A 23,248-nucleotide genomic window follows, 5' to 3' on the forward strand; every position below is an offset into this window, starting at 1 on the left:
TGCGCGGCCCCTTGTCCAGGTAGGAATCCCAGGTATGATCTGTGGAGTCAGGCCTTTGCTTCACCCTGACTTATCTTAATTGGGCTCTTTGAACACAGCCAGACGGATATCTCCACATGAGTTTGCTGAAGTGCAGTAAGCGGACAGAGATACTTTTCATCCCCCCAAAACTAACTACACACATGGTGCCAGCAGTTACAAAAAAAATAGATTTATGGACGTCTTCTACAATGCCAGCGTTAAATCCGCTGACTTTAAATTTTTTTTTTTAAGGTGACAGTGGGTTAAAGCGAGGGACACACACTAAAAAAAAAATGGCATTTCAATATTTTATTGAAACTTTCAAGAACACGATGTCGATGTTGTAAACTAGACATAACTCCAATACAACATAACCCATTGACAACTTAAGAAACACAAAAGAAACCTTCATATTTTCGAGTATGCGGCACTTGTACGATCAGGTTCGCAAAGTATTTTAATAAGAGAAAAATAGTCCATTTGTCACACTTCAACACACTTCTTTTGCTCTTCTCAAGAAAATAATATATCGTTTTTTTCCAAGCCATTGGTGCAGTGCGTTTTCGCTTTTTCATTCGGTTTTCAACAGTAGCACTTCACACACGGGGACAACAGAAAATACAATGGCACATGAGTGTGAATAACTAGCTCAGTGGATATTTGGGGAGGAATAGAGTCCATATTTGTAGAGGGGTATAAATGCAGATGGCAATAAAAGGATACAAGCCCACAACTATCTTTACACAGGTATATCGACAATAAATTAAAAACAGATCCCTAGAAACAAACTACTCCGTTGTATTTACACGCAATAACAATATGAAATAATTACATAAATATTTTATATATCCCTATGTACACCTTTTAATCAATACTACCTTTTCATTTTTTTAACATTTAAATGTCTGCTTCCCTTTGCCTGTTGGACATTTGGGGTAAATCCGCATGCTTGGGCCATGTAGTTTAGTCCCGGAGCACTAGTCATGTCAATAGGCTTGATCTGGTTTCAAAAAGGCATGAAGAAAAACTAATTCGTGTTAAAATGTTATAACCCAATTAAGAAGAAACTTAAGCAATGGGAGTGTTGTTAATTATACTCCAAATATAATATGTTTTATACCTCGTTTAAATGTTTTTGGTGTTAAAATAACATCCGTTGGGGGTTTAGGGGACATGCAACAATTGGCCAATCGATCAATTAATAGTGTACAACAAAATACAGCAGTCTATATAAGGTAGGTTAAACGGTAGTGAATTCAAATAAGTCAAATCAATTCAGAGTGCATATTAAAACACATTTATCCTCGTGTACAATAAAGTTAGGAGACAGGACACAGCAGCAACTTCTCCAAAATCTGTAAGTCACACCCATGCCAACTTTTCAGTTTCAATACTTGTACGGTATTCAAATGACAGGATTAAAGTCTTGTTTAATTAAACAACAAAAAAGAAGAAAACATAGGCCTAGCCTATACATAACAGATGTGTGTTAACCAAAGTGCATATCAGAAACTAAAACGTCCAACAGTTCTTTTTTTTTTTTTTTTTTTTTTTTTTTTTTTTTTAAACCTGCATGAATCTACAAGGGTGTCCTCCTGATGGTAATGTCTTCATCACCGTCAACAGTTTTCACTTTTCACGACAACAACAAAACGAGAAGCAGGTGCCATGTCCCTATGGGGACCCGCTCCGTGACCTGTCCTGATTTGAGTCGAGTCCACTAACCAGGCGCTGGATGCTCTGCAGCTCGTTGGCGGCGTCTTTCTCCCTGCAAGTTTTTGGGGACATTGAAACCGAGGATATGTTGGACGAGTGACTGGTCACCTCCGAGGTGGAATCCAAGGTGACAGCAGACACGGGACTGGCCGGGACGATACCGTCTCCTTTTAGCTCGGTTCTGCCGCCGGCCATGGAGGGCATGGCGGTTGTGAGCAGGGTGCTGTCCGGTACCGTCATGGGGAGGGAGTAAGGGCTGTACCTGAGTCGGGGGCGCACTGCGTTCAGGAAAGGATGCCGGTGCACCGCGGAGGACGCAGCGGAGGAGGCTGCCGCGGCTGCTGCCATGTACGTGTACGGATAGGGGAACAAACTGCCAAACGGAGACATGGCCAGGCCCTGTGGAGAAGTGGAGAAGTGGAGAAACTGAGCGTGAGCCACAAGGCTGGTGTTAGACAGCTAAAACAACTGTATTATTATTATGACAGAAAATGTGCCGAAAATAAAGAGGGAAAATATATGATGATGAACTTCTTTACATCCTCCTGCATGTTTTGGATTAAAATGCGTGAAACTAGTGATTTTAACTTCGGGATGGGCTTTACTTTGAGTCCTCAAGACTGTTTACTGATGTTGGTAATGGATTGTTAATGACGCTGTCTTACACTTAGCCCATGGACAACACAACTTCTGCTCTGATCAACATAAGCAATGCACAGTCAGTCTGTTTTCAATGCTGCCATTCACTCAGGCTTTTACAAATCCAGTGCCATTAAAATAATATGCAGCAAGCTTCACCGCATGGCGAGTAAACAGCTGTGGTGCTTGCTCAAGAATGTGGAGGCATCCTATTGTCATATGCTCAAATGAAACACGATACGTTGCAGCTATGAAGCTTTAAGAATGAAAGGAGAGACAACTTTTGCTGAATATTAAAACATGTTGTTTCTCTGAGGCATTTTAATACTCGCCATCGTGGCTTTAAAAGCGACTTAATGAGCTCAACGATTGCTTAACACATCGAGCTGTTGCCACGTCTGTCTTTCCATTCGGTTTTTCTTACTGAATAGTAATCAACTGGTAGTTGATACAATAGCTTAGTCCCTTAAAATACACTTGCCTTAATTTGCTTTAAATGTGAAACCATGTGGCAATAAAACAAAATAAACGCATGAACATGGAGAGCGTTAGTTATGTAATAATCTGACATACTGAATCTAGCATATGGGCCTCCAACGCCTACAGTGTACTTAACAACTTAACATGTGCTTAACTCGAGGCTGAGAGCAGGCCTATAGGCCCAAGAAAACAGGTTTTTACCTGTGATGCTAAGACATGTTGCTGCAGATGAAAGGGCAGGCCTGGCGCTCCCGTCAAGCTTTGCGAAGGTGATGCCATGCTAGTTGTGTCCATGGTGCTCACCCCTCCCGTGGACACAGCTGCCAATAGTGGTCCCATGCCCGCAGCCATGTTTGAGAATGCGCCTCCCATGTTGAACTGACTGGGGTGCAAGAGAAACGGATTCGCGCTCCCAAGGTGATTAAAAAACTGTTGTCCCGTTAGAGCTGTTGGAAATCCAAAATTATGCAAGTGGCCTATGTGCGGGCTGTCAGTCTGAACAGTCAAAGGCATGAAACTGTCTTTGCCTATTGACCTGCACTCGTCCGTTTTGGGCTGGTCCAGGCTCGGGCTCTTGAGGTCTTCTCCCGAGCGGGTGGTGCTGGAGATGACCGTGATGGGGCTCTGCCGCGAGTCTGCCTGGCTTTTCTCAGTCCTAGGGCCGCTGTCCCGGGTCCTGCTGGTAGAGTCAGTGTCACTAAAGGGATGCCCCTTAGCTGGGCTCGCCTCATGATCTTTACCGTCCTTCGTAGTCGTGGAAATCTTGTTGGAGTCCGGGCCATCTTTGATGTGTCCATCTTTGCTCTCATCGTCGCTGTCCTCATCGCTGTCACAGAAATCTGCCAAAGTAGGAGGAGTAGAAGATCAGTTGTCTTTCTGCACATTGGTGAATCATCTAGGCTAAAGAATGACTCCCATTCTCAGCCATATTGTAGCCGGCTCTCACAGGTGGAATAAGAAATAGACCCAAAGCACTCACATGTGCACTGTAGAAAACCACATTTGTGACCAATATGATCTGTAATATTAACTAAATTGTACATTGTTTTCCATGCTATGGAGAGGCTTGCTACGTTATTGTGTACCCTATTGCTTTGGAGATTGACCAAACAGGATTTGAAGTAGACTGATGTATAGCATTTCAGCTTATTGTGTCAACAACTGGTAAACATATTCAGGTTTTACTGTCTCCATAAAACAGTCAATGCAGACTGTTATCATTTTCCCCAGTGTAAATGTGCTGGGCATTCCTAAAGTGTATTCCACTGTTTTTAACACATGGCCTTGAAACTGCAAGACTTTACACACGAGTTGTGATCGGGGCTTTGACTTGTGGGGTCTGTCAGCTTACCTTTTAGGTGTGGGGGGCCCGCGGTAGACACGGCAGGGGACGAGGCCTGGCCGAAGCACTTAAATGAGGCCTGCTCTCCAGAGGAGTCGTCTGAAGCCCCGTTCTCCTTCTTCTGCTGCTCCTCGTATGAACGCATGGATTGCAGAGCCAGCTGTTTCCTGTGGACAGGTACCCAGGTTATTATCGGAGGATGAGGATCACAGCTCTCAGGTCCGAAACAATATCAGCAGCACGGTGGATGGTGTGGAAGCTTATTTAAACTAAACACATGAGATAGCAATGAGGCTTCTGACTATAGACTGACTCACCTATGCGGCAGGTGAGTATACAAAACCCATTACAATGCCATTGCTTTAGTAGGCCCGTGAATGCATCGCTCTTGTCATGTCACATTGCGCATTATCAGTTCGAGCATAATCAAATTTTAAGCATTCAACGTTGAGAGAAAAAAAAAAGTAAAGATGGGAATGAAATCAACTGCAACACCCTGTTTCGGTTATCACACGAATTATAGTGAACTTTAGCTTATTAAGTTATTTGATTAGAAACTGAAGAGCCACACTCCCTGCGGGTTAACGAGGAATTTTTGACGCGGATCTCATCCAACGAGATCACTGTCTGTCTCCGTGTGTGAATATAAAGACTTTTTTTTTTTTTTTTCTTTTTTGCAATACACTTCCCCCCTTGTCTTACCTTTTTTCCCGTCTCCCATTGCCTGTGTCACGGAATCCTTTGGCAAATGGATTATGGTCTATTTTCAACTGGGTTATCTGAAACAATTGAAATTGTGCGTAATATTAGCGAGTGGCATTTCACATTCTCAATAAACAAGTCTTTTTTCAAACACTTGCAGTAAAGGCCACCAACAAACCAGGCTACATAATAAAATGTACAATAAGTTCTCAAGCGCGCAAAGAGAGCACGAGTCCTTAAATTGGCACGTTTTCCATGAGCGAAACATTCAACTTTTTGTCTAAACTTTTGAAAAACTCAACTCCCACACTGCTTCCGGCACTGTAACCACGAGTGGGGGAGGCTTCCATGGTTTCCCAACAATATCAAAGGGTTGAGGAGATGATTTTCATTAATTTTATGTCTCGCAGAGAATAAAATGTTACCACGCAGCACAGTCTGACACAACCAAAATGCTTGACACAACCATTTCTTTCTTTTTCTCCATTCAACCGAGCACTGTTGCCCCTCTTCTTTTTTCTCATTTCTCAACCCCCAACCCTTTTAATTTTACTCTCTCACACACACATGCACACGCACACGCAAACACACACACACGCGCAGAGAGAAAGGTTCTGGGTCTGTGCCAAATCCTTTCCACGTGATTAAATAAAATGAAGACAACCTGTACATTCCTTAGAATTATTACTTTCCTACCACAGGCTGGTGAATATGGCACTTACTCGCAACAACCCCCCCCCCCCCCCCCCCCCCATTATAATACTCCACTCTCAGAGAAATATGACGTCTTACATATTTTATGACAACAAAATGGTGCAGAGCATGAGAGGCGTCTGACAGGGAGAGAAACCCAAGCTGTATTTGATAAAATATTCCGGGTATCCTGTGAGCAATGATTGTGCTTACCTTGTCATTTTGATAAGCAGTCACAGCAATGAAATCGGTTTCAGGAAAAACGTAAGTCCTGAAGGTACTGTACGGGAGTTTGAGAATATCGTTGGCCCTCACAATGTGAAATCGAGGCTGATATTTGTGCATCGAGTTAAGTATGGTCTGCAACACACAATCACAAACAAACATGAGCGCACTTTGGAAGGAACACTTGTTCCAGCATATCCTTACATTACATTAAATCACTTTCTGAAAATGCTCTTATTTGAAATACGAAGTCAACTCATTTAGAAGAATCAAATAGTGTAAATATTTGCAATTTTAGCCGCACAGTAGGCCATGCTGAATAATTGCAATTAAATAAATAGATCATGGTGTAGTATTTAATCTGTTCAATAAAGTTGGCTATAGAGCCTAGGCATAGGCTTAATTATCTTGCCTAATACTTTCAATAATTTTCCAAATAAAATTATGCAAGATAATGAAGTGTGGAATTTTCTTTTAATTTTTTTTTAATGATGTGTTTTTAGTAATCTTCAAAATAGTTAATCTTGAACGCATGACTTCTTGTGCTTCGGTAAAACACAATACAAATAAAAACATCAACATAGAAAATACATTTTTGCTACTATAAAAGGGTAAGTTGATAAATAGGAAAATTGACATACATTAGTTGAACTTACAAATCCATGCTTGTCGGAGATGTTGTTTGTCAGCTTGAGTTTGTGAAAATTGACGACTTTTGACATCCACTGTTCACCGGTGGCCGGACTGTCCGGGTGAATGTACATCCTCTTTGGCATTTCGGGGTCGGCCTTCCCTGCCACCATCCAGCGGGAGTTATGAAATTTATATCTGCAGTCGTCGGCTGCAACAATATCCATCAAGAGAATATATTTGGCCTTTTTGTCCAGACCAGTGCACCTCACTTTGAACGGGGGGAACATCCGCCTGAAAAAAGAAAGCAAACAAATGATAAGTAATGGCAAATTGAGATATGGTTAACATTCAATAATATAAAAAAGATGAATTCTTCTTTTTTTTAGATATACATACACATGCTTTTCATCTTGACACGTGTGTTGTGTTAGTTTTCTAAACTATGATCCATCTTATTTAAACTAAAAAGCCTATAGCTTGCTCATAATATATCTGCCAACGATAATTGAGCCAAAAAAAAAAGGCCCCTCGAATAAAAAGTCGAATAAGCAAATATTTTTCTGGTGCTAGGCTATATTCCTGATTAGCAGCACGTCAACGTTGTTTGAAAGGTGTCTTGATTTCAATGCCATGAAAGGCCTACAGACACACAGACAGACTACAGCCGCCATCGTTGCATACTGCTACTGTGATGACGATAGTTCAGTCAGAGCTCCACACACTCAAATATGACATTTCAGTGGGATCCTCCTTCGGTGTAAAATTTTGAGAAACCGGACATTAAAATTGACAATAAGATAATAATCCAGCCAAATGTTTATACGTGAACATCCTATAGATTCGTGAAGTTGGAAGCTTGGTAATTGGAGGCTTATTATTAATGCAATAGCACGTTCAAGCCTCCTTTTTATAACAAAATAATGTTACAGCTAACAACCAAGTTCCTTTCATTAAACACCGGTTTGTACACATGTTACATTTATCAGCGACTTCCGAGTTTGCAGGTTGCATTAACACACATGAACTCGCAGCTCTGTCTCAGTTTTTCTACCAAGCTAAACGTTTATAATATTTACAATATTTCTGGGTCATGTTTTTATTTTGTAATGAAAACCTATTGTGTAATACGTTATATCTACAAATGTAGGACAATTATGCTGTAATCTAAGTTTAATTAACACACATAAAGGCTCGAAAGAGTTGCATAAAATATAAAGAGGAATTGTAGAGATAAGCTACCTGACTCCAAGTGTATGGATAAATATCTATCTATGTGAAATAACTAATTCCTTCATTATGAGTTATCAATATGCACTACAGGCTATTGCATGTCAGATAATGCATTATATTTTTGGGAGGAACACACACACAAACAGACACCTACACACACAGACAGACACACACACACACACACACACACACACACACACAGCCACACACAATCTGTTTCACCTTCCGGATTTTGTGATCACCATCTCGGTGCCTCTCTTGTGGAAAAGTTCCCAAAGCTCCTTAGCTTCCAGGTGAACTTTAGGGTCGTCTTCCACCTCTTCCTCAGGCTCCAGGGTCTTCATAGGCCTGAGGTGGGCGGCCGCTGCCTGGTGCCCCAGCGAAGAGAAGTGGAGGCCGGACTCCGCGGCTCCCATCAGCTGGTCCATGATCGGCTTTCCCAGGGCGCCCGGCAGAGAGAAGGAGCCGCTGTGAGGGAGAGCCAGAGCCGGGAAGAAAGGAGGCTGGTGACCCAGCATTGCACTCATGGCAAATTCCGGACCCCGGTGAGGTATAAACGGATGATATGCCATGCTTGATCCCTGCAGGACTGGATCTCTCATCAGGAAGTTCATCCAAGTGCAGGCGACAAGTTGGATGGGAAAAAATATTTCTACCAACAGTGAAGCCTGCGTAAGAGGAGCAAGTAAAACAAAATGAAAGAGGGGAAAAATGGGTCTGACGTTGAAAAGCTTTGGAAATTCCTCCTTCGGCTCTGCAGAAGCTTATTTTTCACAAGTTGTCTGGAAACTACAGTCGTTTGCTGTGTTATCAAAAGTCTGGAAAGAGAAATGTAAAAACGATCTCCATTATTATTTTTTTTTCGAAAGTGTTGCAAGACCGATTTTCTTCAGAGGTTGACGCGCATCGGACACCTTCTGTGTCTCGCTGGCTCGCGGACAGTAGTCGAATTAAACCAACTTGGGTGAGTCACTTAATTGACTGCTGCGCTTTCTTTCTCTTCTGCTGCTGTTTACAATATCGGCATTCCTGTTAAAATGCGTTCCTTCTTATTGGCTTCAGTCCTGCAGCGAGGGCGACGTGTTGAAATATTTCGATAGCGCCGAATAATCCCCCTGCCTTTACTTGCTCCGGACATGCACCCTCACACGCACACACACACTTTATTCCTCCTCTCTCTTTCACGCACACACACATTTCAGAGAAGGACGTGTGCAGAGAAAGGAGTCCGCTGACGGCCAGAGAGAGAGAGGGAGTGAGTGAGAGAGAGAGAGAGAGGTGGTAAGGTCCCAGCTCCGTGATTTTCCTAGCGCCTCTGTGGCCCATAGGGCTTCATACTGTATGGATGTGTTGCATGTTACGAGTAGCAGCGCTCCGTTTGATTGGCTCTTTGACGCTTTCGGACCAATAGTGTGGCTGCGTAGGCGTGGTTTTAACAGGTCGGGTGGAGGGGACAGACTTCACTTATAAAAAGGTGTTTGGAAACTCAAAAGGGCTTTGCCGTGAAACAGCACCCTGCCCCAGTCAGTGTTGTGTGAATATGTCAACATCGTTATAGAAGTTGCGCTATCGGTCGGTCTGTGAGAGCCAGCGAAGGGGAGAGAGCAGACCGGAATCAAAGCCGGGGAACCGACTCGCTTTGTCGGCGAGACGTTATGATCGGTGGGGCTGTCTCTGTCTCACTGCACACTAGTATTCTAATGCTTTGAATGTTAAGACCACAAATAAATTCATTTACGCACATTCTGTGAATTAACAGCATTCAATTCGCGGTCTTGTAAGTTTATTTGTTTTAGATAATTATCAGCGCCGAAATGCAGCCGAGTTGAGACGTTTCCTGTAACATCCTCCTTTGGAATCATAGCTCTGAAAGATAGCGGGTGACTGGATGAGGCGCTCGGTGATTCATAATGTAGACTAGTCCAAACTTTATTAAAATGTTATGATGCCGCTAAAAAACGTCCAATAGCCTAATTGTTTTACAGGGTATGATATTGTTTTAGTTTATTTATTACTTATGGCTAAAAAAATGTTTATTTTAATTTTATTGTCATCTTGGATATTTGCACATAGGCACGCTAACTAAAGCTCTTCATTCCAACTTTTTTTCGCAGCCTAAATTTGTATTTGACTCACAGTGTGAAGTCAGTTATGAAAGCTATGAATGTGTATTTTCAAGAAATGTATTTCGCATCTTTATATCAATGCAACACGAGGAGCTGATGGAGCCTTTTGGATGAGCGGCAAAATGTCTCCAACTCTAGTGGATGTTTTCATTTTGACTTGAAATAGCATTTTATAAGAGTTGGAGCCTAATCTTTACAAGTTTGCGCGCACACACGCTGAACAGCAGGGCTAATGAGGATGTGTTCGCTGTTGCTCGTGTTATCAATTCTTATATCAAAACGTCTGCATTTTGAATCATACCAATCAATTCTGTTGTTAAATATAGCACGCTTTTCCGGGCAGAACGGTCTCTGGGAACAGAAAATGTAGTCCCAGTCTCCAAAGTGACACTTGCACAGGCTGCACCAAGTAGGTGCCATTGAAAAAAAACAATCTTAATTCTGTCTGAGCAAATGTTTTCGGTTATGTGAAGTAAAATGCAGTTTGACCTGTCCATTCGCATCATTTTAAGGTTAATCCGTAATACATTTTATAGACTTAGTCCTTAGCTAAAACGTCAAATACAAGCCTGCAGTGGCTCACTATTGGGTGCACTGTATTGCTTCACTGCAAAGCGTCTAAAGATATGTGCGACCCTAAAGCCACACTAGTGCTCCCTAAAATGCTATTTAACCACAAATTCACAAGTAAACTAGAGAGCCGTGGCCTGTCAGCCAACTTGGATAAATATTGACCATCAATTCTCAGTCAATTGTCTGTCTCTCTGGTTCCAAAGCGGTGGGGGATCTCAAAGTCCTTGAGGGGGGAGCATGCAGAGGGAATCCTCACGCAAGAAGCAATAGGCCTGTCTCCTGACAACGGGCTCTGCTCAGTATTTTGGATCAGTCTGCAATATCATTGCATTTGCAAAGTGGCGAATCTGTTATTTTTAAACAGTAAAAGGTGTGATGTAGCTACTTGTTGCATTCTGGTTGCTAGAAATGTATGGACGCAGCACATGTTAAAGTTTGGAGCTTGACTGACAGCATAAACTTCCACTGAAGTTCCATTCAGCACTGCTAATGCATGCAATGCATGTATGAGTTAGATACATGTTTTATTTTGTGAAGCATGAGTTTTGTACTCTTTTTAGCAAAGAATTGGCTAGAGAGAGTGTGTGTGTGTGTGTGTGTGTGTGTGTGTGTGTGTGTGTGTGTGTGTGTGTGTCTATATATATAGAGATATGTAGATAGATATAATGTATGTATCACGTGTGTGTGTATATACACACATATGTATACATGCGTGTGTGTATTTATATATATATGTGTGTGTGTGTATATATGTGTCTGTGTGCGTGCGTGTGTGTGTGTGTGTGTGTGTGTGTTAAAAAGCAGCTAAATGTGTGTCAAGTGGAGTGGCATAGCTAGTGCCCATGGGAGATGCACAAGGGTATTTGGCTTATGTGTTGCGTGTTATTGATTTGCTAGAGAAAACAAATGTGATAGCTGTTGATAAGCCACCGCAGCATTTGACTGAATGAAAATCTAACATTAAGCCAGTAGCTAAACCTTTACATGGCATAAGCCCCAAACTGAAGGTGCTGCTTTCCACCAGCCTATGTGGGGCCTTCCAACCTTCTTTGTGCGAGTGAGGTCAGGTCCGTGTCAATTACTGTGGGTTATTCTTCTTTAAACACTCACCCCATTAACGGCACATTTCAATTTAGTGGAAGGTGTCATCAAATAGGATGCAGTGTTGACAAGGCAGCAGCCTTTCAGTGTCTATATCCAAGCTGGCTTCATTAGCTAAGCAAGTAGAGAATGGTCAATACACTATATAAACTTTTACAGGGTTAGGGCTCTCAGGGACTCAAGGCTATAAAAAGGTCTGAGCTGACACTACTGATTGATGAAGCCAACTTTGTCAGCGCTTCCCTTTTTATACATCTACAGAGATCATGCATATCAAAATCAAAAGGGGCAGTATATTTGACTGGACAGGCTCTAAAGTCTCTCACTCCATGTGGGTGGGTGATTACTGACAGAGGGACAGCTTGGGTTTTGTCCGGTATGCTAAAGCATCATACAGTACTGTCCACACAATTACTTAGCTTCGAAGAATGTGCTTTTAGATGTTTAAGTGAAAAAGCCGTTTCTTTCACGTGATTCTGCAATGCAATCATTTCAAGTTGCCACTGTGTTTTTATTGAATATTCTTATTACCTTTTTGTTAACCTCCCAATATTATCTATGAAATGATCAAAAAACTGCATTAAGGTCACGGGTTATGAAGCCTGAATGCCCTGACTACACACAACAGATCTACTGTGTAGGTTCATTAAGCAAAGCTTCAAAGACATTCCTGGAATTGATCATGGAACTGCAAGTGATGTAATGTATGCTGTCCTGTTTATTTGCAGATTGTTAATGATAAGCAAAGACAGACTTGGTGGCACCACTCCTGAATGGAGGAGATTGTCTGGTGAGAGTCGTCAGCCCTAACACGACATGATAGGCAAAGGAAACATCACAAGATTAGTAAATTCAACTACTAGAATGACTCCAAACTTCATTATGGACATCCCGACACAAAGTGGAGGGGGAGATGTTCAATTGACAGCGTAATGACTTTCTAAATGCAAACCATTTGCATCCAAGATTTAGGTGGGGCTAAAATTGATCCATTGAGGCTATATTGCCCCAAAAGGGTGCAGATTGTAGAAGGCACTTTCCAGAATCACACACGTGTTGTTGTCAATTGATAGGAGGAATGATAAACTATTTACCTGTTGATCAATTGTCCCTGTCAGAGGACTATTTTAGTTAAGTTAACCCTTGCTCTCATCGGTTTCTGTACTGGCCAGTTATAGGTATTGATGAAAAACAATTTTAGTTAATTAGGGGATGTGCTTATTGATGGCAGCGCATTGACTACGGATTGACAAGGAAAATGGCATTGTGCTGGGGAGACATTTGTTCCCTTGGTTGTGGCTGTTCATCAACGGTGACTCAGGCTTATAACGTTATTGTTACTACATCGTCGGTGAGACAATTGAAAAGGGGGCAAAATGGCATATTTTGCTTTTGATCCGTTATTTAAATATGTCAATATTGATGCTCAAATGCTGCAGTTTCTAATCTCTTTAAACATTAAAAAGACCTGACACAAAGTTTAAAGAACAGTCTGAATTGTTCATAAATTAATAGGCAACAAGTAATCTGATGTCACATTTATGAGTTCAAAAGATAGTTTGATATTGTACACAAAATAAATTAGACCTGAATTATGACTTAACATCTTCTGTGCATTCTAAATATTAAGATTGCATGCATGTAGGTGTTTTTATAATATATTTAGGTCATATTCCTATTATATAAGTTTGCATTGTCCAGCAGGAAGCCCACTACATGCTAGCTTAATGGTTTGTGTTCAAGTAAAACAAACTATTCTCATTAACACCTGTAGTTGTAGAATAGAGTAAGGACTGAACTGCTGCTTTTCGAAGGGACATTATATGCTGCATTATTAGAACAAAGCAGTCCTGTGCCATACACCACCTGTAGAGCATAATGCAGAAGATTTGTCTGCTCAACCCAATAAACAGCCATCGGGCTTTCTCTGTAGCTACAAGCTGTGGGATCAAGATGCTTGTGGTAAATGCCTCAGATGTGGACCATGTGTCAAAAGTCTTTAGCTTGCCTTACCACTCCCCTACATGGGAGATAAGCATCTTTCCCCTCATTTTCGGAGCACTGAGAATCTTACTGAAACCAGTTTTGCATGCTAAAAAGCAAACAATGGCAAAATCCTCAGGTTATTTGTCATCAAGTTAGCACAGTGTTCCTGCGATGTTCATGAGGCATCAGTTAGACTATTTTGGGTTTAAATCAACAAAGAAATTGGGTTTGCAGTGGGCAGGGCTATGTGGATATCTGCTGTCCATTTAGCTTCCCCGCCATCAACATCTGCTTTGTGCTGCTTTTACTTTACAGACTTTACAAAGTTATAAGGTTTTACCAATGAGTCTAACCTCAAGACCCAGTGTTTTTAAGAGGAGATTGGTAGAAAGCAGTGCATTCCTCCACCAAGGGAATCTTAGGCTAGAAGGGGTTAGGGTGGCTTCTCTCTAGAGGTTAAGTGGGATAAGTGTGTGGCTCATGTCAACCCCACAACCCCCCAATAGTTTGTGGAAAATTTGCAATGGGGTCAGATTGGATTACTGTGTTTTGGTATTTACATGGAGACATAGGGCTTTGAAATGGAAAACCATAGGCGGAAAAGCAAGTGCCATGCAGTCTGAAAGGCTGGGTAAAAGAAACCAGCACTGATTTCCACTGACGGGACGGTTGAGTACATGTCTTTTATGTCTTTTCTGCCCCACAATCAGACGTTTTATTACTGAGCATGGTGATTGAGGTAAATGGATCAAGTGCAATACCAATCCTTAAAGTAAATCCATGGTAAGTACCATGATAGACGTTCAGTAGGAAATGAGGAGGTTTCAGGCTTCTTGCTCACAGATGCAGCACATCATAGCTGTGACTGTTGCTTCAAGGGAGCTCCTTAATGCAGTTAAGGATTTTTTGCTGCACAGTTATGCTACATAAACTGCAGTACCCCATCCCTAAATGACCTTGTAAAAACTCTCTTAGGTGTCAGTTCCCCTCAAGGTAAGCCAGGCCTTCCTGGATTTGGGCCTCAGGTGGTCTGTCATTTTTTTCCCTGTTCAACCTTGTTCCAGACCTGCTGGGATGAGTTCTCTTGGTTATTTTGGGAAAAATACTCCAGCCACTCCCCATAGGTGCTGTGTGCAGGCCTGAGCCCATAATCCACCCTTTTCAGTGTGGATTTCGCTGCACCTCGTCCCACTAGTGTTTCTTTTCCTCTGTTGTGTAAAGCAGCAACTAAAGAGTAAAAACAGCATATGCTTATGTATCAAGCATATTGTGTCACTTTTCAATGAAGTGGTAAAATGTGTTCTGTAGTTTATTAAGAGATAACATAATAATTAGTCAGTTCAGAACATTAGACATCAAGAAAAAGAAAACTGACATTTTAATTTCCATGTAAATTGGTTTATTTCCCACAATAAATAACAAATCCAGTTTAGTATTTAGGTTTGCACTGCTAAATATAAGTATAAGCAGGTTTTTCTTTACTCAAGTTAAAAATAGGCCCTTCCAAATTGGCAATTGTGGAATTTATCGTCAGATTCCTCATAGTTCCATTAATGGAAGAGTTACTTTTTGAGGGAATTTCTAGATATATTGAAATCTCTCAACTCATATGTCTCTTACAGACCTCTTTCTGATTTCTTTTTCGTTGCACACTGATAAATAAAAACAACAGGTGTGAAATGTTTATGATGATCGCTTTAGGAGAACTGCGGGCTCTTAGAAAGCTTTGAGGTCTGACACAAATGGTCCTGTAAGTTGCAGGCTTCTTTTTTTCCTGCTCCTGCTGAAACTTGACCTCCTGTTTCTGGGTGAATTAACGGTTTTGTCAGTAGCGAGAACAACAATTTGAAGTGTATGCGGCAAGCTCACGCGGCGGCAAAATTGAGTGCGGTCAATTGAATCTCCCACATGCTTCTCTCTGCGACGGATGGATCCCTCTGTTAACTGTTGAAGCCATAATACCTTGTAAATGTTTGCGTAAAACTCCACTGGGTATGAAGCCCTGCGTAAAGTTGTTTGGAGTTGTTTTTTCTTCATCAGATATTTCTTTACTGAAATAGAACATAAAAATAAGAGTTTTCTAAAATTACATTTATCTTCTTGCATATTATTTCACAAATATATATTTTTAGGAGTATAAAGCAGCTTACTTTGCATCCATTTAGTCAAATGCAAAGTAAAAGCATTATTAGGCCTATAGGCTATGTATTGTTTTGGACTGCTCAGAATGTGAACAGGCGCATTTGAATCATGTTTATACTTGTGTGTTTGGGCAGATTAAGTTGTGTCTTTTGTTTAGTGGTGTATAATGTAGCCACTGATGGTGTGCGTCAACAGGTTCATCTGGCTTGGTGCACATTTGCGATATGAGCGTGTGCTGCTGGCTTATATATGTGAATTGCAAAGCCTACTGTACCGTATGTAGTTCTAGCCTAATAGTCTATTAGTTTGGCAAAACACTACCAGTTTACCATCTTCTAGTCTGCTATATCCGCCGACGTGGAATAAAACAAGCCTTTTCTTTCTTTTGATCTTAGGAGTTTAATGTGATTTAAGTTAGACAGTTTCGGAGCCACCTTTTTGTCTTTCTTTTTTTTTTACTAGCTGTTTGCCTTTGCTGCTTTTTCATGTTCAAATTTCAAGTCGCCAGAGACTTGTGGCATTTAAAATTCGAGACTGGCCGTATTTACTAAGTTGGACAATACACGAAAACCACATGAAAATCAAAACGAGTAGGATGCGGTTAGGAGCTGTGCTTTCATTTATTGAAGTCCCTACATATGTTTTGCATAAAGACGCTTTTTGGAGTAATGAGGGGGAGTATTTGAACGTAAGCTGAACCTGGTTGGTTTAACTTGTGTATGGTTCTACAGTAACCTCAAATAAGCACGAAGGAGGCTGAATCTGTGCAACGGTTACACAAAGTAGCCCTTAGGAAAACATGTGAACGTTCCCTGTTTACTGGGGGAAGTGTTGAATTGACGGTCATTTGTGGTTATGGCCACATCTCCTAACTTTATTTTAGCCTATTGTAGCTTAACTTGTGGAGTAGAACAAAGAGCCTATTGCAACAAGAGGTTTGCAGCCATGTAAAGTAGTTACAAATGATCATGTAAAGTGATAAAAAAACAACGAATGTCAACACCTGTTGATATGACTTCTGGACATGACGCCATTTATTAAAGTAAAATGTCATATGATGATGATATAATGAGATTGAACCACTCAGCACTCACTTTTTTTTTTTTAATTTTTGTGCATCCGCGCTGAAATACAACAATCATCCCACTGCACACACCGAGAGGACACAGGCACCAACCACCCAACCAATTAAAATCCGATTAGGAAACATCTTAGTTTTCCAACCGAGGGCAGTGAAAAAGTCTGTAACCTTTCCTCGCCGAGGTCACCCACCTAATAAGATCCATTGCCTATAGTGAAGCTGCAGACCTTCACAAATGTTCCTGGCGACCGACTGTGGCCCCGGAGACCTTTGGCATACATGGCAGTTTAATTGTTCACTGTATTTAAGAATAAGGTGGGATTCCAGTTAATTAGTGGAGAAGTGAACACGGTTGAACATTATATGATTTGCTCCCGGCCCCTGGTTTGTTAGTGCGGATTTGGGGTGGATCAGCTTTTGTGCTCGACAAATGAGAAGTGAGTAGCGTGGTGCCGGTGCACAGTGTCGTTTTGTGGACTGGCGACAGTCTCGATTCATGGGAAAAACTTAAAGGAGACCCGCGTTATCACAGGACCTCATTACCTCATGTCAGCAACCATCTTTTGCGAACAGTCACTAATCAAGAGTGGCACAGACCTACTTTGCAGAACTTTGACATAATAGCCGCCCCTCACTCTCCACACACATGCATCCAGATATTCAAACACCTCTTTCAGGTACACTTATTTAATATTCCCTTTACACAACTATATTGTATTATAAACCAAAGTTTATACCTCTCTACTTCTGATACACGAGTGCGTCAAACGTACACTGTTAGGGAACCTTCCACTCTACTTTCATTTTGAGAAGCTTATAATAAGTGTCTTTAGGTAAATTAACTAGGAATTTATTTTCTCATTAAGCATGTTTTAATTCTCTTTTCTCATTCCCCGGGTTAGTTCTCTCTTTCTGTACACTAGACCAGAGAGGTGGTTCATTTACTTGGCCATAAACCATTTATTTACCTTCAGGTGAGTGTCGCGGAGAGTGCAGAGTAAAGATTGCAGCAAAGATTTACACCTGTCTCTCTGCTCAAATAGAGAAGCCAATAGCCTACAGAGATGGTCACTGGAGCCAGCTTGTCTGGGGCTCTGCTAGACAGCCCACTCCTCCTCCTCCTCCTCCTCCTCCACTACCACCGTGGATTAAACAGCATCATAAAAAATGACCATCAACGCGCACACTGTAAACAGATTATTCTGCCCGGCGCTCATACTCCGCGCTGAAAACGCGTCCAGCGGCAATGGGTTGCAGCAGCGGGGGGTGGCTGTGCTTGGTCATGCTTTTTCAAGCCATTTAACACGCACTTCTCTGGACACTTCCCGGTCATGTTAATACTGGCGAGCGTTTGATGTCATGGCTGCGGCTTTGGGAGACTCTTGGGAGGCGGCTGAGGACATTTGTTACAAGATGAAGAGTCACATTTCTCCGCAGGCCTCCTCTCAGAGCTTTTGGACTTGCAGCAGGACAGCTTGTTTAATGGATCTTTATCTATTTAACGACACACTTTGAGCTGTGATCATTTAGAAAGCTTAATTAGAACAGTATCTCACATGTCCTGCCTAAGCACACATTTGATTTCTCTATGACCTACATCATAAATACACGTATGGATACTTAGATACTTCTGTACTAACTTCTTTTGACCCCTGTTTTACCTGTTGCCACGTTTCTTCTCATAACTGATGAGGGTTGTGGGACACTCTGCTACCATGACTATGTATGGGTGTCACATGTGAAAGTATCCTTACGCTTTTTTGTCATTTTTCTAAAGTAATGTGCATTCTGCTCTTAAACCTAGTGAAATCCATTAATCACATTGGAGCAGGCAGTGTCCTTAGTGCATTAGGTCTTAGTAATCAGTCTGGCGATCTCAATTTTTTAGTCCTGTCCTCCAGCATTCTCTACAGCACTTTTAGGCGCAATCTTACAATTCTTTATTTATCTGTACTTTTTTCTACATATTTTCACATGTGTCACATCATCTGACTGTTCATTGGTTGTTAAAATGCAGGAAACGACAGTTATTGAATGCTATAGATGTCAAAAGGTTACACCTCAGTTCCAGCCTCTCTCTCTCGCTCTCTCTCTCTCTCTCTCTCTCTCTCTCTCTCTCTCTCTCTCTCTCTCTCTCTCTCTCTCTCTCTCTCTCTCTCTCTCTCTCTCTCTCTCTCTCTCAAACACACACATTGATACACAATTTAAATAAACACACTGGCACATCATTTCACTGGTCACTTCGTTGACCTGAAAACAGGCAGGGTGTCCAATGGTTAGTGAATTACATGTCCTATTGATGAGAATAACCTCACTCACTGTGAGAGTGGCACTGTGGATCTCTGCCGGATTTCTGCAAATTAAAGTCTTAACATGCAGGCAGTTCTAAATCAAGTCTGCAATTACTCAAGTCATCAGGCTGTCAGCATCCACATGGCCGCTAGAATATCCTGGATTTTACTGTTTTCTTATTTCTTCAGTTGTCTTGCGTTGTTAATCTGCTGCTGTGCACTGCACGCTCCTTTTCCTCTGATCTCTGGTGAGTTTTTTTCCGTGAGGATGCTGACTTACTGATAGCAGAAACGTTTGTCTATACTTTTTTATTGAAATATGGGCCAAGACACAAAATGGGTCATAGGCCCCCTTTTAGTGGCTCTTTGTGTGACAATGTGAGAGCGTTTGAATGAGCCTGGGTCACAGGGCCAGAGTGATTTTAGTCAAATTAGGTCTGGAGCGTACAAAAGCACCCATATGCCATGGAAACTAACATTAAATCCCACAAAAAGTTTTATTTTAGACAATGTCACCTGGACGTTAAATAACATTTAAAAGTGGCCCCCTTATGTGTACGCCGATGGTCTGTTTAAGCACAATCCTAGTTTAAGCACACTAAATAAGCCTGATTGATTATTTGCTGAGCGAGCAGGCATAGATCACAATTATTAGTCCCCTCTGCTAATGGAACAGCTTTTTGCTTTAAACAATATATAGACGTCTCTAGTGGTAAATTATCCTGAGAGAACCCAACTTGGTTTTTGTTGTGGGGTTTTAAATAAGGGTTATTTATTTTATCAACAGATGCATCCTGGGGTTGCAAATTCCATTTACAACTAGCAGTCCCTCATCATTTTTTACGTCTTTCATTGACTCATACAAACATTCAACTCCGCCTCTGACATGTGTATGTTATCCTGGAGGGGGGGCGGTGGCATATGTGCAAACTTTGAAATTACAATAGGAAGCCTTCCGTCTAGTGCAGCCATAAGGGAATAAAAGAGAGGGAGACAGCAGGAGCAAATCGAGAGCGGTGGTTTCCAAAATGGCTCGGCCATTGAGAATAGCCAGGCCCCTCTGCCCGTCTCTTTTTCTTTCTCTGCTGCAGACTATAAAAATTAACATAATAAATTGGGCTGCGAAAATTACCAAATGAGATATACCGGTATATTCCGATTTGAACCAATCATTGTGATTTAAATCTGGCAGGAGAAATATCAATGGTTAATGGATTTCTAGTTATCTGATTTTGTGTGACTTGTGCCTTTTTATAGTATTTTATCATTGCTAAAAACAACAGGGGTTGGGGGTCCCACGGTATCAACACTGACAACTACTGCTTCTTCCCCGTGGAGTCCCTGATGTTCCTGTCGTAGGGAACACTGAAGGTTTTCATATTTATTCTAGAAGATAGCATTTAAAAACAATGCATCAGTCTCACATTTTAAGGAGGCACTGACAGGCTGACAGAACTTTGGGACGATTCCAAAATAATTGGTGTTTACAAAGGCACAGAACATGACATATAAAGAGTCAACGATTTCTATTTGTAATGCTTGAACATAATATTCTATAAAATGTTTGTTTTAAATCTGATAGATTTTTCTGGATATTGAAATACTACACAAGTGATGTGGCAGAAGTATTCCCAATTGTATTTATGTCACTTTATTACTATAACCACACTTTCACTATCAGTAGTTTTAAGAGTATTGTATAGATTTTGTGTGCAGCACTTCAATGTTTCATCATTCCTTTAATATATGGCAGAGTCAGTGAGCAGCCCTACATATTCTCTCATCCGTCAAGGACGGGAAGATTTTTTTCAATAAATAATTCACCACTGATAGCCAGCCCTAATGCCTACATGAACAAAACTCTCAGTTACAGCCATCTTGGGAGTAAGCCAGTCCAAGAGCGTACTTAATAAACAAATACAGGGTCTGACAAGCTCTGGTTTCACTGATGTCTTTCCGAGAGGAAAGTATTTGAAGACGGTCGGTGAAACAACATCCTTTCTGTGGGTGAAGGTTTGGGGTCAGGTGTGGTTTTTTTGCTGCAAGAGCTAGTCATCCCGTTGCATTGTTACGGCTAATACTCTGTATAGATTTACTGTCCATTTTACACAGGTCATAATTTAAGTTTTAATTTAGAATTATCTGACATTTAAGTTCTAAGGTTTTATGATCTTGCACCATTTAGTGAGACTTCAGTGTCGAAGGACAAATCAATAGAATAAATATACAAATGAATAAATAAGTCCCTTTTTGAAAACACTCTACTGGACATATAAACGCCTGTTAATATGTCTTTTTGAGCATGTCTTCCTCTGTGTCTACTTCTAGGACCAGGGCTGAGGCAGTTTCACAGTCTTACTTTGACCACATGTTTGCTGGGACTAGAAACACGATCCAGACATGATTCCCCTAACCCAGCCCTTAGGGTGAAATGTGTGTGTGCCTGTGCAACATCTTCTCACGGAAATGTCTTGTCAGACATTTCGAACCAAAACGGTCTCATTTTTTGTAGCATTACAATTAAATTATGTTTTCACATTATATTTAGGGACACAATTGGGGCCATTTTTTTTGTTGCTCAGTTTGGAAGGTAAAGTTGGGCACATGCTGGTTAAGCCAACATGGCCCACATTTCTTTTGGTTTGTTAAAGACATTTGTTTTTGTACAAATTTCCAGTGTGAGCGGGCTGTGTGTGTGTGTATTTGTAAGCATGCGCAATTAGGTGTATATATCTAACTGGACATGGTTATTTAGCTCATCTGTGTGTCTGCTGCAAGACTCCCTACATGAAATACTCAAGGTCCGGTGAAAATTGATCTGCTGATCTGAAGTCTGTTTTTCTCTCTCCCTCTCTGACCAGATCCCTGTGGAGCTGCCTCAAAGAGGGACCCTAATATCACATATCAGTTAGATGACCAAGTTCAGGGCCTGCACGACTGCTGCAGCACAGCGCCGGAGCTTGCATCAGTGGAATACTGTTGGGGATACATTGGACCACACCCATACACTGATAGACCCTCTGATTGGATATCACATGGATGTCTTGACCACTACTATGGCTTTCATGCAAATTGATGAAGGTAATTGTAGCCCCTTAAGTGAAATTTAATTTGCGTTAAGAGCTCTTGCTACTTTTTGTTAATGTAAAATGGTTTTGATTAATAGTGGGAGTCCATGGAGAAATAATATCAAGTGCAACAGTTTAATGTATCTCTTACGCTAACTTAGTGGTGCTGCTGTGTGTCATCTGAGTTTATTGCCAAGCTTAAGGCAAGAAATTGTTCTGTACATACTTCCCACTCAAAATACACATTCATATGTATGTACAGTAATTACTTATTAGGCTGCATATCAACTGCCACCAACACCTTCCTGATGTAATGTTCCTGTAATATTTTGTATGCTTTAGAACAGGGAGAAATATACCAAGAAGATACAACATACATTCTTAACACACTTTAAGCCAAAACACACAGGCACTGTCTCACACACACACACGCACATACTCACACACACTGTCATACAAAGAAACTAAAATGTTATCAGCAAACGAGCCCTGCTATACCATTGTATCCACCTACCCAGACTGTAGCGGTTACGTGCTCTCCTAAATGTCTGCGACACTTCACCTCACCTCCTCAGAGCGGCACAGTGCTGCACCCTGACTAAATGAAAAACAATCTGAGGAAACAGGGAACAATCCTAGGCAGGCTCCAGCGAGCTGCCATAAAAAGAGGGGCTGCCTCTCCCTCATGCCTTCAGTTTTAACTCGATGGGCTGATGAAAGATCAATAGGCCGACTGGGCAGCCGCTTCTGTGCCTGCTGTCCGCCGCTGCACCAGGAAGCAAGCCAATTACAAAACACCAAGGGAAAAAAAGGAATGAGAAAACCCTCGATCTTTGCTAACTGAGTGATTAGTGAAATAGTTTTGTGTATGTATGTGAATGCTTTCCTGCTATCTCACATATCCACAGTCCAGACCATTGCAGACCAACTTATTTTCAAGAAATGTTTCCAGCCCGTGGATGATTTCCAAACTCATTTAAACCCTGATCTCTCCCTACGCTTTCCCCCCACCTTTCCTACCTCACCCTCTTTAACACCCCTTTAACCCTCCGCCCCCCGCCTTCAGAAGCCTCACTCCAGATCTGTACCAGCTAACCAGCCCTCTGGATCTCTGGCTGGAGTAATGGGGGTTGGCGCTAGAGTTTGGTGCAAACACGCAGCAGCAGACAAACAAATCATGTTAAGTCTCTGCTGCCACG

At 41.5% G+C, this 23,248-nt stretch overlaps 1 protein-coding gene and 1 long non-coding RNA gene across 3 annotated transcripts in view; one reads left to right on the forward strand and one right to left on the reverse strand.

Annotated features, from left to right (window-relative positions):
- Positions 1–315: 315 nt before the first annotated feature.
- On the reverse strand, positions 316–8,295 carry tbx3a (T-box transcription factor 3a). 2 transcript variants are annotated; one of them, XM_034896620.1, is made up of 7 exons: positions 7,904–8,295; positions 6,460–6,742; positions 5,807–5,953; positions 4,901–4,977; positions 4,208–4,365; positions 3,058–3,695; positions 316–2,136 (listed from the first exon to the last, which is right to left on the reverse strand). In XM_034896620.1, the coding sequence occupies exons 1-7, from the start codon at positions 8,293–8,295 to the stop codon at positions 1,696–1,698; spliced, it is 2,136 nt and encodes a 711-aa protein (XP_034752511.1). In that variant the 3' UTR covers positions 316–1,695. The 2 variants fall into 2 exon arrangements, with proteins under 2 accessions (XP_034752511.1, XP_034752512.1); XM_034896621.1 differs by having other exon boundaries at positions 1,696–2,136; positions 6,475–6,742.
- LOC117959459 overlaps positions 8,288–23,248 on the forward strand; it is a 49,972-nt gene continuing 35,011 nt past the window's right edge. Inside the window, exons 1-2 of the long non-coding RNA XR_004659940.1 lie at positions 8,288–8,645; positions 21,843–22,062. This is a non-coding gene — a long non-coding RNA (uncharacterized LOC117959459). The remainder of the gene's footprint in view (positions 8,646–21,842; positions 22,063–23,248) is intronic.

The sequence above is a fragment of the Etheostoma cragini genome, chromosome 16 (genome assembly GCF_013103735.1).
Source record: "Etheostoma cragini isolate CJK2018 chromosome 16, CSU_Ecrag_1.0, whole genome shotgun sequence".
NCBI classification, from domain to species: domain Eukaryota; kingdom Metazoa; phylum Chordata; class Actinopteri; order Perciformes; family Percidae; genus Etheostoma; species Etheostoma cragini.

Excerpts from the sequence above, each read along its gene's own strand:
- tbx3a (XM_034896620.1), bottom strand. The coding sequence starts at position 8,295 with ATGAACTTCCTGATGAGAGATCCAGTCCTGCAGGGATCAAGCATGGCA. Across the intron at positions 5,954-6,459 it reads GATTTGTAAGTTCAACTAAT|ACCATACTTAACTCGATGCA; the intron begins GTATGTCAATTT and ends TGTGTGTTGCAG. Across the intron at positions 3,696-4,207 it reads GGGCCCCCCACACCTAAAAG|ATTTCTGTGACAGCGATGAG; the intron begins GTAAGCTGACAG and ends CTACTTTGGCAG.